Raw genomic sequence first — 15272 nt, forward strand, 5'->3', positions numbered from 1 at the left:
TAGAGTGACAGTTAAAGTGCATAATCTCAAATACTGGACGCGCCATGACGTAGCTAAAGATAATAATTCGTATGATACATTAAAATCCATCGATAAACGGTGTTTCGATTTCAAATGAAATCCTGACTGATTCCGAGCTGAGAGAACAACGGCCCAAAAGAGATCAAGATTACAGCCAAAAGATAGTCGTCAGCTTGGAACACAACCTGACGGGACGGTTACTTAAAAACCGATCAGAACTAAGATGAAATGGCATTACAAATAAAATGACAATGTTTTGTTACTGCATCCGGAGTACCGAGAAATAGATAACAGTTAATGAATCAACGATTAGATATTGTTAATCATATTTTACAGCTTGTTCATGACATACCGACACAAGAATTCAAGACTTTGGAACTGCGAGACGATCATTAACGAGGCGAAAACTACGGGGAAATGTTTACATTAAAATCGAGATCCTGACAAAAGTCTACGAATTAGTTGTTTCTACTTTTTCAAATGCTTTTTGTAGCAAAACCGTTGAACATATTTTTTGTAGATGTCGTCGTGACCTTGAAAGCTATTCAAAACAATTTTCCTTCATCCGAAAGAGTGTAGTCAGCGTTTGAATAAGCGTGTGATACCGTTCCGACATGGTTTAAAAATAACGTTACATCTCGCCAACTATTGATCTGGTTGTAACGCAATATAGCCTAAATTCTGACCCCAGACTTTCCATCTATCCGTGGAAAAAAAAACAATCAAAATCGGTTCGGTAGTTCTGGAGTTATAAGACAAGAGAAGAGAGCTGGATTTGTACCACATGCACAATTCCTACGCCAGTGGGTGTGACTCGCTACAAGGCTAAGTTGAATAATGTAACACAGTTCTCTGCCTGCCAGAGTTGAGCGGGAGAGAATTGGACATTCCACGAGCGGCGCTCAATCGCGTACGGAATATCTTCTGGCAGTGTATCACCGGACGGCGACGACGGTAGTGCTTTACCAAGAGCAGTTAAGATCGAACTCATACAACGAAAATGTTTGTACAGTTGTTGTTTACCATCTATTGAGACAGTTTCAAATTCATTGCAAAGCATTTCGAAGTGATTAGAACAGTAAAAACAAAGATTAGAAGATATAACGCGAGCATGTATTAGGTATTTTTCCACGCGTGTCTTGAGTAAACAAAGTACTCGTTTCTACGACGTTCGAGTTAGTCTGCGAATGCGCATGCGCGGAGTGCAGAAAAGACCACTTTTCAGTTCTAGGAGTTAGGGCGCATGCGCAGTCGCGAACAAATCTGACATTACGCGATCCTAACCTCAATTTCGTGCTTCGCGAAGAAACGCGTAACATAATCTCGTCACACAACAATCGTGTGGAACAAAGATATAACGGTGTTTTCACCTCGCGTATTTGCAATATTCGCCTTCGATTTCACCTACAACTCATATTGGAAATTTACGCTGGGCCCGAAAAGACTCGCAAGCAAAAAAAACGTACTCTGTTAGTAACTCATTTCAATTTCCATATGTTTATCTCGCATTTTTTTTCCCCACGTACTGCAACTCGCTGCAAATACACTTTAATCTATCGTCCGACCTTCAGTGCAACGTTTTTTCCCCCAGATTAGATAAGAAAACAAACTGTTTTTACGTTTTGTTGTTTACACGAGATTATTAACCTATCGATATAAACAACATTTCCGACGAGGAGGCACAATGTGATACAAGATAGCGAAAGTTATCAGCGAATGATCGTATCAGGGATTTTAAATTGGAAGTGCACAGTCTCAATCATATCCAGAAGCCAAAGTTAACATCTGCAGAGCAAACATCACAAGTAACTGTATAAATCGAGGCTGCAATGTAACGGTGCCTTAGCTTGTCAAGCCCGACCAAACAACAAGGTCTACCTATGCATTGATTTGTAAAAAGTAATACCAACCTACGATAATGCAGTGACTTTTTACTCGGCAGTAATTGACTGGTTGCAAATTGCTATGAAATAACTTGATTCGTATTTTCGAAATGAGGAAGTTAATTCAAGGTCGGGGCCAGCGGTTAGTTGTTATACCGCACCCAACATCCACGATTATGTCACATCCGCACGCCTCAAGCTATTGACGTCGCGTATGAAAAACAGAGAATGAAAACTCTACGAATGACAGAAGCAAATGATCAATGGGATCATGCGATCTCAAACGGTGTTTGCATTTTTTTAGCGTGCGAGGCTTGTACCAAAAAAAAAACAAATTTTATTTTATAAGTACAAGACCAGTTTTCAATTGAAAATTGCAAATCCTCGTCTGCCTCGAACGTCGTCAATTTGAGCACCAAGTTGAACGCTAAAGGCCACGTTACGTGCAATAAAGTATAATATGGATCTTGTGATATGAACCGCACTTTATCGATTGACGGAGTAACAGCCACCCTGACCCACCAAACGAATAGAGACCATCTGAAGGCGCGTAGAATTTTGTATTCTTCAAGTCCAGTAGCGTTTGTTCCGACTTATTAGTAAACATGTTAGGAAAAATTCTGAAAATATAAACGATGCTAACGATATAACACCTAGCAAAATTGACGACGTCACGTGAAAACTGGTTTTATCATGCACTGAGAAAAATTTCATTTCTTATAGTAACTAGAGAAATTCAGTAAAACAGGTATCGTTAAAAAAAACTGTTTTAATATTGTTGGAATTACGAAAAACGAGGTACGCGTTACCATTTTGCGCTATTGTCCTTTTTCCTTTTTTGGTTATTGCAACGCAAAATCAGTTTCTGAGGTTTACTCTACATTTTTAGTTCAACAAGGCTTTAACGTCAATTTATTCTTGCACGAGCATTAAATTTTCGCAACAGTTGCAAGAAAATATAGCAACAGCGATCGTAATGAGAAAGAATAGCAACGGATACCAGACTTTCCGGTAACAGCTAGAAAACTAATTTTCATTTTTTACCTAAAACCATACTTTTTGGTTGCGGTAAAAAATGAAAATAGTTAAGGACTGAGCGGTAACCAGAGCTAAATATTACTTTCAGTCTGTGTTCAGTTCTCGAATTCGAGCTATCTGTGAGAGAATCAACTCAGACTATCAGAAAACATACACGTAGCTCTGTTTATCTGTTACTTTTCAGTCGAGATTAAAGTCGATAATTGTACAGTAACAGCGTTCTTTCATCAAAGAGTGCAGTCTACCGAGCAGCTTGCCAAAAAGTTGGAATGAACTTTTGATCAATCATGAACAAGATTTTACAATTTGTAAAAGTTGGTGCCCAGGGGCAAACTCGAACCATCGTCAGATCGCTTGGAAACGCCTGTCCTGCAGCAACATCCAACGAAAATGCCACGACTCCTAAGCCGATTTCGTGGGAAGACGCGAAACCCTTCGATGAAATGCCTGGGCCAAAACCACTTCCGTTAATCGGAAATATTCATAGATTCTTACCCCTTATCGGTGAGTCAGAAAGTTGATGTATAAAAAAAAAAAAAAAGGAAGAGAAGAAAAAAAAAATAAGTAATTGTTGATGCTCGTCCTACACGTTTTTTTCAACCACGTTTTAGGCGAATATTACGAGAAAGATAAGAAAGACAACAGTGTCTTCATACGGAAGATCAATGAGAAATTTGGCAATGTGGTACGCGTAGCTGGTCTACCTGCATTACGGCAATCCGTCTTTGTTTACGACCCTGACGAGGCCGAAAAGGTTTTCAATTGTTATTAGGATAAGAAAATTATAATGGGAATATGAAGAACAAGGATTTATACACCTCCCTTTAATCGTTTGATTTTAATCGGGATCTACTTCTCAGGTTTATAGAAACTCTGGTCAATGGCCGATGAGGGATGAGATAAAAACTCTTAACCGCTATCGAAGAGTGATACGGAAAGAGGTCTACGACGAAGCGTACGGTCTCCTAATTACGTAAGGAAATAAATACGGTAAATTAAAAAAATTCTAGGTATAAATATAATGCAAGCTGAATGACCAAACCTAACCTCAGCCCTGTAATTATCGTTAACTAGGCAGGGAGAGGAATGGTGGAAGTTCCGAAGCGTCGTAAACAAAGTCCTGATGCGTCCCGAAATTACCAAACTCTACGTCGACGCCATAGACAAGATTGCCGAAGACTTTGTCAGAAGGCAAGTGAGATGATATTATTATATACGATTGAATTTCAATTCATTCTTCGTAATTCAATTCTAACGTATACATTATCATTCACTCATGCTGGGTGACTTGAACATGTTCAATCTTTCACCACGTCAATATTCTTCCAGAATTCGACTGATTCGAAACGAAAATTTCGAGATGCCAGAAAACTTTTCAAACGAATTGAACAGATGGGCTCTAGAGTGTGAGTATTGTAGAGTATTAATTCTTCGATTAATCGATTGTATTTTTCGATTGATCGGTTTTTCAGTTAATCGATTAGTCGACGGTTTCGATTCATATACCAATTGACCTGCAGTATTGTTGAGGCAACTTCGATTAATCGATTATTCGAAAAAGTGATTAATCGAAACCGTCGATTGATCGATTAATTGGAAAACCGAAATCGTCGAGTAATAGATTAATGGGAAAAAGGATGAATCGAAATACTCGATTAATCGATTAATCGATGATTCGAAAAAACGATTAATCGCTTAATCGCTCAGCACTAGTGAGTCTGAATTTTTTCCACGCCGTAATTGTTCGCATGGAAAAAATACTAGGAATATTTCCGGATTCTTTCTTCAGCAATCGGGGTTGTTGCCCTGGACACGAGGTTCGGATGCCTAGAAGGAGATCTTTCTGAGGACTCCGAGGCGCAGCGTTTGATACAGACGGTGTTGGCATGGTTCGAGCTGTGGTACCAGCTGGAAGCACAACCGTCGCTTCACCACTGGGTAGACACGAAGAACTGGAAGAAGTTCATCTCAACGATGGATTATTTCAACGAGTGAGTATGTACGTGCGTAATTCACGAACTAATTTAATCACGTGAATATTGACTATGACGTTATCTTAGGACCGCGATGAAATACGTAAACGAGGCCGTAGAGAGGATAAAAAAGCACCCGAAAAGCGACGAGGAAGACAAGAGCGTTCTCGAAAGGCTGATCGCCGTCGATAAGAAAGTTGCCTGTGTCATGGCTCTGGACATGCTCCAGGCGGGTATCGATACCGTACGTATTTCACCTCGGTGTCAAATTAATTCTGTTCTGCACTCGTCGTGCACATCTGATTACGAGTGGTGAAATTCCTTGTTTTAGACTTCCCAAACTGCAGCGGTGTGTCTTTATTACCTGGCTAAAAATCCTGACAAGCAGGATATCCTGCGACAAGAGTTGACGGAGTATGCACCAGATGGAAGGATTACAGCGAAAAACAACGAGAAAATACCATACTTGAGGGCTTGCATGAGAGAGGCTGCGAGGTTCATTTCACTTCATATTAGAATTACGGAAATCTTTTTTCTTTACGAGTTGGCAATAGCGCTGTGCGATTAATCGATCGATCGAGAGCTTCGTACATCGTTTTTTCGTCTAATCGATTATTCGATTAATCCTTTTTCCGATTAATCGATTAATGGACGGTTTCGATTCATATACCGATTGACCAGCTGTGTTATTATGAAGCAACTTCGATTAGTTGGAATAACGATTAACTAAATCGTCGATTATTCGATTAATCGAAAAAACGATCGATCGAAGCTGCCGATTAATCGATTAATCACACATTACCAATTGTAACACAGCTTTCGCCCTTTTCAGATTATCACCGATAGCATACGCGAATCAACGACTTTTACCTAACGACTTGGTCATTGGTGGTTATCAGGTGCCAAAAAAGGTGAGAACAGACAAGTATAGCATTTGAATTGGAACGGTTGTAATATTAAAAAGTTGAACACATCTTCAGTGATCAGTTATCTCACTTCTTAATTATTCACAACTGCTTCGGTTTTCGATTCTGGTCGCAGACTCCGGTCGTTCTTTGTCACATGGCGATGACAACAAACCCTCAAGTATTTCCCGAGCCGATGAAATATGTGCCCGAAAGATGGCTGAGATCAAGTCCGCATTTCAATAACGCCCACAAGTTTGCCATGATGCCGTTTGGCCATGGATCACGTATGTGCATTGGTAAAAGATTTGCAGAGATGGAAGTTGAAGCTCTTATTACAAAGGTAAATAAACGATTATCACAATTCCGAAACCTTTTTTACTCGATGGACTATCGTCTCGTAAATTTCCATTTTCCCCTACTTGCAGATAATAACGAACTTCAATGTGTCCTGGCATCATAAAGACATGGAATTCACCAGCAAGATAATTAACGTGCCTAAAAGTCCGCTGAAGTTCAATATGACCGATGTTTAAGGAAAAATTTAACCATAATCGGTGCTACATTATTTTGAATATTGTAACATACTTTTGTATAAGATTACTACTTTATTTTTATTTTGGAAAATAAACGTCAATACTATTTATGTGATAGAATTTGACTACCAGATTATACGAATATATTTTCGTCTTCCAAATAACGAATTATGAAAAAATTTCAAAACGATTTCAGGGGTAAAATGTAATATAAAGAACAACCTACGATATAGCTACATTTAAGAAGCTACACTTATCGATACTAGAGACACGAGCGGCGATGCCATTTATTGTACATGGCCTTGTCTCGCTGAAGATAATCAATCTCAAATATTTCGTATCTAGATACAACGTAATTCATGACCGTAGCCTATCACAACAAACACGTGACGTTAGTGTCGAGGTTTTCTCTGCGTCATATTTGACAGAATAGAAATTTTCTTAAATTACGTAGAGTACAATAATCAATATTAAAAGGATATTGCTAAAAAATAATATGTATATGAGAAAAAGACCGAACTTTTCCTATGCAAAAGAAACTCCATTAATAATATTCATGACGTAGAGTTCAAGGAACTTCTCGAGTTTCAAGTCTTCGTTCTAATAACAATTAGACGGTCAAGGTAATTTTCATACGCGTCTAATCGACTGTGCCAATTTTATTCAGTGCTTGACTTCGTCACGTTTTATTATAACTAAAAGGATCTCGAACAACTAATAAATTTTCATTAACGTTGAAAGAAAATTACAAACTCATTTTCACAACCGACATATTTGAGCATCAGGTGCCGTCTGTAATAACGCGCCAGAAATAAAATGTATATTTATAGTTCTAGCACAAACTGAGAATGAGTTGGTTTAGATTTTACAGTTGTTCGTCCAATTTTCCGGAGAAATACTTCGGAAGCAGCGGCCATTAATCTTTGCAACAACGATTTATACCGATTAAACGTTTATAGAAATAAACCTAATCGTGTGAGCATAATGAAAGACACGCCCTATTCGGTGGTACCGCTGCACAAGCGTATGGATCTAACGCGGCAGTGTGCAAAACTAGTAAATTCCGAATGGCCAAGAAGCGAAACAGCGCGGTAAGTTGAATTCGAGTAAACGTCGGTAAGTCGTTGGAAACAAAAAATTAAAAAAAAATTGAAAAAGTCCGACGGGTGTCGGTTGAAAAAATGTCTGCGAATTTTTCGGATATTTCTTTTGAAATTCATCATGGTTTACGAAAAAAAATATACAATTGAAGTAGTTGCAGAAAATTTTGAAAAAAAAAAAAAAAGAATATCACCCGAATATCTTAAACGTATATTACTCCAAACTTCTCCACACATTCCGATTGAAATTATATATTGATTTAATTGTTATTTACTTTCTTTTTCACAGGTTGAGAAGCTTGTACAGTTCGTGTGATAAATTTCCTACGTGTCTTGTACTTTTGGATGATACAAATGTCGTGGGACATTGTAAAATATCCTTGGTACCAAATATGTGCGATTGTTGTTTCTTAGAATCTGGTGAATAAGATATTTTTCTAAACAGTATAGAATTATACGGATCGTAATTTGGCTCGTATTTCGTATCAAATTTTTTCATTCACAACCTGACTTATTTATACTTGTTTATAAAAATAGTCATGCATTTGAAGCCACTCGATTCCATTTTTTACTTTAAAAAAATTATACAGAGGAGAGGTTCATTGCATAATTAATGTGTAAAAAAAAAAAAAAAAAAAAAAGGTTCAAAAAACTAAAAAATGTTTCAATAAATTTCAGTTGTAATTGACCAAAAATGTAGAGGACGAGGTTTGGGTTCATTGCTCATGCGTCGTTCGGAAGAATATGTGTCAAAGAGAGGAATAACCAAGGTTCTTCTATCGACGAAGGGACAAGAGGAGTTTTACAAAAAATTGGGATACAGAATTTGCGACCCGTTAAACTTGCATGAAAATTCATATCGCGAAAAAGATTCTGCACACTCTACTCCGCAAAAACAATCAAACACAACTACGTCGATAGGACCTCCTCCTCCACCCATGCCAAGTATACTAAGGAATACCAGTTTGCTATTTTCAGCGGGAAAAACATACATGATGAAGAACTTATGAACCATCGCATCATTTTGGTGGAATTGCAACGCTAATTATTATCATTATTATCATTATTATTAATGATATTGTATTTATAAATGAAAGCCGCATACATGATATATATAATTTTTTTTTCTTTTTCAACTACTGGTTATGTAACAAATGACCTTATCAACAATGTGTAACCATGTAACACGTGTACAGTACTATGTGTATATTACAATTTCTGTGATATTCCCTGCAATCACCTCAACGGCTCCGCTTAAAATATACTTGTTTTATAACTATGTGTACCTGAGTCAGTAAAAATGTCCAATGAATTCAAACTTTCTTATTCTTATCACATACACTATTTACTCCTGTCTAATTGCGAATATAATTCCAAACCAAGATATCGCAAGCAAACTATAGGCTACTTGCGAATGAATGTCTAGTCTCTCCGCGCTTTGATTTACTGCTACTTCGTTTGATAACAAATTTGTTGTATTATAGATTTTCCAAAGACACGCATGCATTGCGATACGAAACCAATTGACCGACGATACAAATACCAAACTGAATATATTGCACCATTATTCTTAATTTTTCAATAACAAAGATAGACTTGATTTACACTTTAACTATAGCTGCACTAAACAGTTAAAATTAGAACGAATGAATATATCAAAAGAAGCTCTCACGATATTCAATATTGGTCAATTTGTTAAAACGATTTTTAATCTGATATTCTAGTACATCTACCAGAATTTTACTTCTTATTGGACATTTTTCATTTTCAATTCCTTACCAAACAACGAACTTTAAAAAACTTGTGTTTCCTTAGTTTTGTCTTTATGTCTGATTTACAGATTAAAAATATCTAATAAGGTCAACTGAAATGCTGCAAAAATGTTACCTGAGAATTGACAAAGCTGTTTTTTTGGATTAACAGAAAGTGATTCGTATTTTTAACTCGTCGCTCAGACAGTTAAAACAATAATAACTCTTTTTCTAGCCCGATTCATGAATGCAAGAATTGGAAATGGAAGAATAAAAAATGGGTGTGCAAAAAATCGATCAGAATAGAATATTGTTGAATTGAACATTACATTATTGATATTTTGTACGAAAACTTGAGGAAAGACAACATGAAGATTTAAAAAATTCAATCAATTATCAAACATTCGCGATGCCACATACCTTGTGGTAGTGTTCTGGCTGATTGAGACTTTCTATTAAAAAAGCGCCTAAATCATACTTAGATATAGCACGGCCGCTAGATTCATCGTACTTGATAACATATTTCGTGCTTGGAGCATCTGGAAGTAAGAGAGACATTCATGGTAAATCGGCAAGAGAAAATTGGAGAAACGATTTTCGTACCTCATACATTCTGCTCTGGAATTAAGCTAATTTTAAGAGCTCAAGAGTTACCTGCGATATGAGGTGGTAATACAGCAATCCACTTCAGCCCGCTCATTTTAGTTATTTCAAACTGGCGTTCGTGATCGGCATTCAAAGCCTTAAAAATTGCCGGCACCTTTTCAGGTGGGTAAAACAGGAAAGCTACAGAGCAACATACAAATTTGGATTTTACTTCTCAAAGCCTGCATCAACTCGGTTGAAGTTCTCGATTTAAAAAACCCATAGATGGTAATAGACTGAATCAGAAAAAAGAATCACCTGATAAACACACAGAGACCACTTCGACGTTGTGCTTTTTCATAGCATCGACTATGTTTTTCATACCATCAGAAAGTACCGTAGTCGGCGCTGCGAAGAACAAAAGAGCAACAGTTTTTGTAAACATCGATTGTTCTGTCAAATTCAGAAATGCAGTGTTTACGTATAAAATATCGCACATCAATTTCATAAATGCTGGCAGACCGATTGCAGCAAACGTAAATTCATTGCAGATATAATTTTGGCTAATAAAATAAACATGCTTTCATCCAGTGAAAAGCAAAACAATATTTCAACTGTGAACTTCAGTTACGAAAAGCGTTGATAATGGGTGCTGTGAACACTTGGGTCAACATTCATTGAAATTAATAAGCGGTACTTGCAGCTTGACGAGTGCAAGTCAAAGATTTATGTTATCACCTAGTTCGTTTCTTGTTCCTAGGACAACAACGACACCCTCCTGACCAGACACAGCGTTAGAAACTTGTTCTTGATTTGTAACATCGCCAACGACAACATTCACCTTCTCCTTAATGTCGAGCGGAACTTTAGCTTCGTCCCTCACAAAGGCTGTCACCTGCAGTCCTGGACGAATTAAACAACGACCTTGTTATACGACGTGAAAAATTATTGATAAGTACAAATAACAAGTTTCTTTCGTCTAATTTTTTTGGTTTTTGGTAAAAAAAAATTTGATGGCTCGGATAAAACACGTAAAGCTTTGATAGCGTGATGAAAATATGCGAATTTGTGGTTCCCTGTTTCAAAAAAGGCCGATAATTTCATTATAGAGGCTTGCGATATTGTACTCACTCGATACACGAAAATTACGTAATGGTTTATAGTTAACCTAAAAAAAATCACCTTTTTCAACCGCAGCGCTCAGAGCGCAGAGGCCAGTCATTCCCGTGGCCCCGAAAATAACAACTTTCTTAATCATCCTGATTAATGAGACAAATTTTACTGCCGAATGTACCACCGATTGCGAATCCTACAATGAATTACCCTCGAAGCCGGTCGAACGCTGGAGTTAACCGACCGATACAGGGATTGTTGATTCTCTCTGATTGTGGGATCACGCGTCAGTCAGCGGGGGGGATTCGGAGCGGCGTACAAACTTGAAACGACGATGAAATGCCGCCTTCCGCAGCGTCAATGCAATGGAATTCAATGCAATGTACCCGAGTATATTGCCGGTTAATATTTCCTGGTAGAGTAAAATTAACAGGAAGCTAATTGCCTCAACGATAATCGATGCAACTAATGCGTTAGAACTGATTACAACCGTCTATAACGGCGTGCATGCGGCATAATGGGATTTTTACTCGATAATTTTTTTCACTGTCATCGTCAATACATAATTAATCACGATTCGTATTCATTAATGCCACACGACGATGACTTGCGGCTTCTGACAACGAACGGCGACGCAATACAAATATTATTCCACTTGTCATTCCCCCTATACCCGGCACTGATTGCCACTGATTGTCCTACTTGAATAAACGAATATGAATTGGTTTGAACTACACAATACATAGGTATATAAAAGATACAGAATTTAAATATCGTACAAATTATTTGTTTTCACGCCGCAACTTACAGTTTTCAATATACAATTGAATTTCACTTCTTGCTTTGCTTGCTTTCAGACAAGTTTTAGGGTCATGATAATAACATTTATTTCGTACCGCAATGACGTATATATCTTGAAATAAGGACTTAACAGCCCCATTCTATACGCAATTCTAAGCAAAAACACTATAATGCATTTTCATTTGACACAAAAATAAAGAACTGACAATAATAAATTCGTAGAATTCATACCATTTCTATATTTCTGCGCCAAAGGAAAATGTTTCGGAGTATTTTTGATCGGAATTATGTGTTTAGAATGCGACTGTTAAGCCCTTTTTCGAGTTTTAGATACGTGGACTTCGATATTTAGAGATATATAAGTCAACGTCGAAATCGACCTAGGCACCACCCTATTAAGTTACCGAATTGTGTACATTTTCTTTCACAAAATTTCAGATAAACCCAATCGTAGTTCGATATAGCATTGGATGGAGGTAAGCTTTTGTTATTCAACCAATAGTCCTTCTTTACCGACGCATTCGCAATACGAGACGGCTTTTAAGCTTCTTGTTCAAACACCTTCACCATAGGTGGCGATAGTATCGAGTATACTCTCTGTCTCTCTCGCTCTGCGACGTGATTAACTAAACATGCTCGCTCAGCCAATTATGGCGCAGAGCGAGAGAGACAGAGTGTAACGCGATTGCCTTTACCTAGCACACATAAGAGTATGAGATGTTACTTGTGTGTGAGGGCTTGATGTGCCATACTGATTCCAAGCCCTATTTCTGTCACATACGTTTTTAGACCTGTATATTTACTCGGTTACGTTTCGAAAAGCTGAATAACATTGCAATACCGACAAAATACTAATTCCATAATCAATATGGTGCCGGGAAGAGCGCCAGTTCCTGGTGTGTATAATCAGAAATACGATATTTGCAGTAGCAAAAACATAACCTATAAACAAACTAATGAACCATCTATCCCCTGATTTTTGCCACTACAAATATAAACTACATATATTTAATAGATTTTCGTATAACTGGAGACTTTTGTCTAATGCGAACTATATTTTCAGATAATCCACTGGGACTTTCATGGCATGACAGTGCCTTGATCCCGATGCTAAATCCAAGCAACATAATGGAGTATTTTTCGGAAAAAAGCAATCCGTTCTTTGACAGAACGTGCAACAACGAAATAGTAAAAATGCAACGTCTCAATCCAGAGCAGTTAACGTAAGAAAACTCGTCACTAATACAGCTGCTGGGTATGTAATCACGCCTGAGAACGAATTACAGAGGATTACAATTTTTATTTCAGAAATATGACAGGCCTTGAGTATATATTGTTACACGTTCAAGAGCCAATACTTTACGTGATAAGGAAACAAGAACGCCATTCACCCACCCAAGCCACCCCTTTAGCAGATTACTACATCATAGCAGGCGTAGTTTACCAAGCACCTGACCTAGGATCTGTCGTCAACTCAAGACTGGTACGACTGCTGCTAGCCATTATAGCCTATAGCCATAGCTAGACTATTGATTTTATACACACGATCAGGTATTGATTAAAATATCTAGGTTTTTAAACTATCAGATTGATAAAAAATTAGGAAATCCGAGTTCCAATTTAGTTGCAATTTTGAGATTTCTCTCATTAATCTGTTAAACTTTCATTCAAACATCTATTATTCTTCATTCATTGTTGATTCTACCCTGGTTTCAGTTGTCGACCGTTCATCATTTGCAATCAGCCATTGAGGAAGCAAGTTCTTGCTCTAGATATCATCCTAGCAAGGGTTACACGTGGGATTTTAAGAATGGAAAATCCCTGCCAGCAAAAAAAGAAGTACCAGTTAGAGAAGAGCCTAGTTCATTGTTCCAGCGTCAGAGAGTTGATATGTTGTTAGCTGAGCTGACTCGTAAGTTCCCTCTGACTGTACCGAAACCGATACAGCCAGCCCCTGAATCTGGTGTGTATTGGCTTTTTATTACCCATTGCAAAAAACATCCTACGTCTTGTTTATGGAAGTGAAGTTTATTACTCAATTTCTATTCCAGCTGTGGAGGTTAAACAGGAAATCAAGACTGAAAAGAAGGACATGAAACCCCCACCCGAAAAGAAGCCAAGAACTAATTGAATTTATTTTAAATATTATGAAAGTGGTTTATGATGTGGAAGTCTGAATGTCAGATAATATTAGTGAAACAAATTCTGATTAATTTTAAGGAAAGTTTTTATGAACTTATTTATGCGAGTTTAATGAAGAATACGAATCAAACTAGTAGTTGAGTATTATTTTTCTTGTGTACCCTTTTCGGATACCCTGGTGTACCGTGTAACGTGTACATGTTTCAGGATGTGCGAAAGACAAATATCAAAATTGTACTGCATAGGACAAAATTTAAATAAATTTATTTGCATTTTCCGCATTCGTAGTTTCTCAAAGTAAATTACCATCGCGTTTCTATTTATGCTATAATATAAAATGAACAGTTACTTTTTACAGTAAGGGCAATCGGGGTTATCAATATCTGCTTCAATCCTTTTCTTAGGCTCTAAGGGTTTCAGAGGGGGCTTGTATTCGTAGTCCCCAGCTGGAATAGACTCGCAAATGTGGATATTTGGACAGCACTGCGACTTCTTTGGTTTTTGTGGCGGGCAACGCGTTTCAGAGTTTTCACGGTGTGCGGATAGTATTGTAGTATTTGTTGAAAATTTAATAGATAAAACCTGTTCCAATGTAAATAATTTTGTACATAAGGGTAGCAGAATTGTTAAAGCATTCTACACTAACGTGATATTCAGGGAAATATTTTACAAACCGGCCACCTCGAAGTTTCCAGTCTCAGAACAGGACGTAAAAATTTATGCATAAGTGAAATTTTAATTTGTTCTAAAAAGATGTAAATAAATTTTGACAGACCGACGGTAATTTATTTGCTTGTCTCATTTGCCATGCGCTTAAACATACGAAGGCAGAAATAAGTAAATTATGAGCAACCTCAGAGTACTGCGAAAAATATGTGTATTTTAGAAATATTATGGACTCTGACATCCATACGAGGGGATGCCTTTTTAATTACCCGAACCTTATATGTATATATAATTTTATCATCCAACGAATTTGATACAAGTATTTCATGGTATGACGACCGTTCAATGTTGCAATAGATCAGGCTGCTTAGGTTTGGACTGCGAAATTGGAGATAATATTGATACTTTTAACCAATCAAAGACGAATGGAGAAGTGGTCAAGCGGATACATCACGCTAAGTGTAAGGTGATTCGATTGGCGAGAGAACAGATACGAAAATTCAACGAAAGACAAGTATGCGCGATGTATTTCATTCGTTGAAAGTCACGAAGTATGAATCAAAGGGCTGACGTTGCAACCGTGACAAACTTTCTGAGAATCCAAATTTTTCTATTGTCTTCTACGTCTTTTCATAATACAGGCCGAATTTGAACAGAGATTGCGAGCCGCCAATACTGTATGGAACCGAATTCGTAAACGTGGACACGTAATAGCATTCGCAGTAATAGTTGGTATTCTTGTATGGATGTCTTTGGTG

General features: G+C 37.5%; 3 protein-coding genes and 1 long non-coding RNA gene across 8 annotated transcripts in view; 2 read left to right on the forward strand and 2 right to left on the reverse strand.

The window, feature by feature from the left end:
* The window catches only part of LOC124220147 (uncharacterized), a 149326-nt gene that overhangs the window by 115628 nt on the left and 18426 nt on the right, over nucleotides 1-15272 (reverse strand). The window lies entirely within an intron of this gene.
* LOC124220139 (probable cytochrome P450 49a1) lies at nucleotides 914-6466 on the forward strand. 2 transcript variants are annotated; one of them, XM_046628611.2, is made up of 12 exons: nucleotides 914-1023; nucleotides 3154-3446; nucleotides 3554-3696; nucleotides 3803-3915; nucleotides 4017-4133; nucleotides 4272-4348; nucleotides 4732-4933; nucleotides 5003-5159; nucleotides 5247-5410; nucleotides 5748-5826; nucleotides 5957-6163; nucleotides 6249-6466. In XM_046628611.2, the coding sequence occupies exons 2-12, from the start codon at nucleotides 3230-3232 to the stop codon at nucleotides 6354-6356; spliced, it is 1584 nt and encodes a 527-aa protein (XP_046484567.1). In that variant the 5' UTR covers nucleotides 914-1023; nucleotides 3154-3229; the 3' UTR covers nucleotides 6357-6466. The 2 variants fall into 2 exon arrangements, with proteins under 2 accessions (XP_046484567.1, XP_068991976.1); XM_069135875.1 differs by lacking the exon at nucleotides 914-1023 and having other exon boundaries at nucleotides 3148-3446.
* Nucleotides 8502-11467, reverse strand: LOC124220145 (flavin reductase (NADPH)). The gene is made up of 5 exons (XM_046628628.2): nucleotides 10975-11467; nucleotides 10531-10695; nucleotides 10111-10200; nucleotides 9862-9993; nucleotides 8502-9746 (listed from the first exon to the last, which is right to left on the reverse strand). The coding sequence occupies exons 1-5, from the start codon at nucleotides 11048-11050 to the stop codon at nucleotides 9604-9606; spliced, it is 606 nt and encodes a 201-aa protein (XP_046484584.1). The 5' UTR covers nucleotides 11051-11467; the 3' UTR covers nucleotides 8502-9603.
* On the forward strand, nucleotides 12394-14129 carry MED6 (mediator complex subunit 6). Of its 2 annotated transcripts, none has more exons than XM_046628627.2 (5): nucleotides 12394-12602; nucleotides 12770-12929; nucleotides 13015-13189; nucleotides 13423-13618; nucleotides 13758-14129. In XM_046628627.2, the coding sequence occupies exons 1-5, from the start codon at nucleotides 12575-12577 to the stop codon at nucleotides 13835-13837; spliced, it is 639 nt and encodes a 212-aa protein (XP_046484583.1). In that variant the 5' UTR covers nucleotides 12394-12574; the 3' UTR covers nucleotides 13838-14129. The 2 variants fall into 2 exon arrangements, with proteins under 2 accessions (XP_046484583.1, XP_046484582.1); XM_046628626.2 differs by having other exon boundaries at nucleotides 12403-12602; nucleotides 13423-13669.

This window comes from Neodiprion pinetum, chromosome 5, assembly GCF_021155775.2.
Source record: "Neodiprion pinetum isolate iyNeoPine1 chromosome 5, iyNeoPine1.2, whole genome shotgun sequence".
Classification (NCBI taxonomy): Eukaryota; Metazoa; Arthropoda; class Insecta; order Hymenoptera; family Diprionidae; genus Neodiprion; species Neodiprion pinetum.

Excerpts from the sequence above, each read along its gene's own strand:
- LOC124220139 (XM_046628611.2), top strand. The coding sequence starts at position 3,230 with ATGAACAAGATTTTACAATTTGTAAAAGTTGGTGCCCAGGGGCAAACT. Across the intron at positions 3,916-4,016 it reads GCGTACGGTCTCCTAATTAC|GCAGGGAGAGGAATGGTGGA; the intron begins GTAAGGAAATAA and ends ATCGTTAACTAG. Across the intron at positions 5,411-5,747 it reads TGCATGAGAGAGGCTGCGAG|ATTATCACCGATAGCATACG; the intron begins GTTCATTTCACT and ends CGCCCTTTTCAG.
- LOC124220145 (XM_046628628.2), bottom strand. The coding sequence starts at position 11,050 with ATGATTAAGAAAGTTGTTATTTTCGGGGCCACGGGAATGACTGGCCTC. Across the intron at positions 10,696-10,974 it reads GAGCGCTGCGGTTGAAAAAG|GACTGCAGGTGACAGCCTTT; the intron begins GTGATTTTTTTT and ends TAATTCGTCCAG. Across the intron at positions 10,201-10,530 it reads AGGAACAAGAAACGAACTAG|CGCCGACTACGGTACTTTCT; the intron begins GTGATAACATAA and ends TGTTCTTCGCAG.
- MED6 (XM_046628626.2), top strand. The coding sequence starts at position 12,575 with ATGGTGCCGGGAAGAGCGCCAGTTCCTG. Across the intron at positions 12,930-13,014 it reads CTCAATCCAGAGCAGTTAAC|AAATATGACAGGCCTTGAGT; the intron begins GTAAGAAAACTC and ends TTTTTATTTCAG. Across the intron at positions 13,670-13,757 it reads ACAGCCAGCCCCTGAATCTG|CTGTGGAGGTTAAACAGGAA; the intron begins GTGTGTATTGGC and ends TTTCTATTCCAG.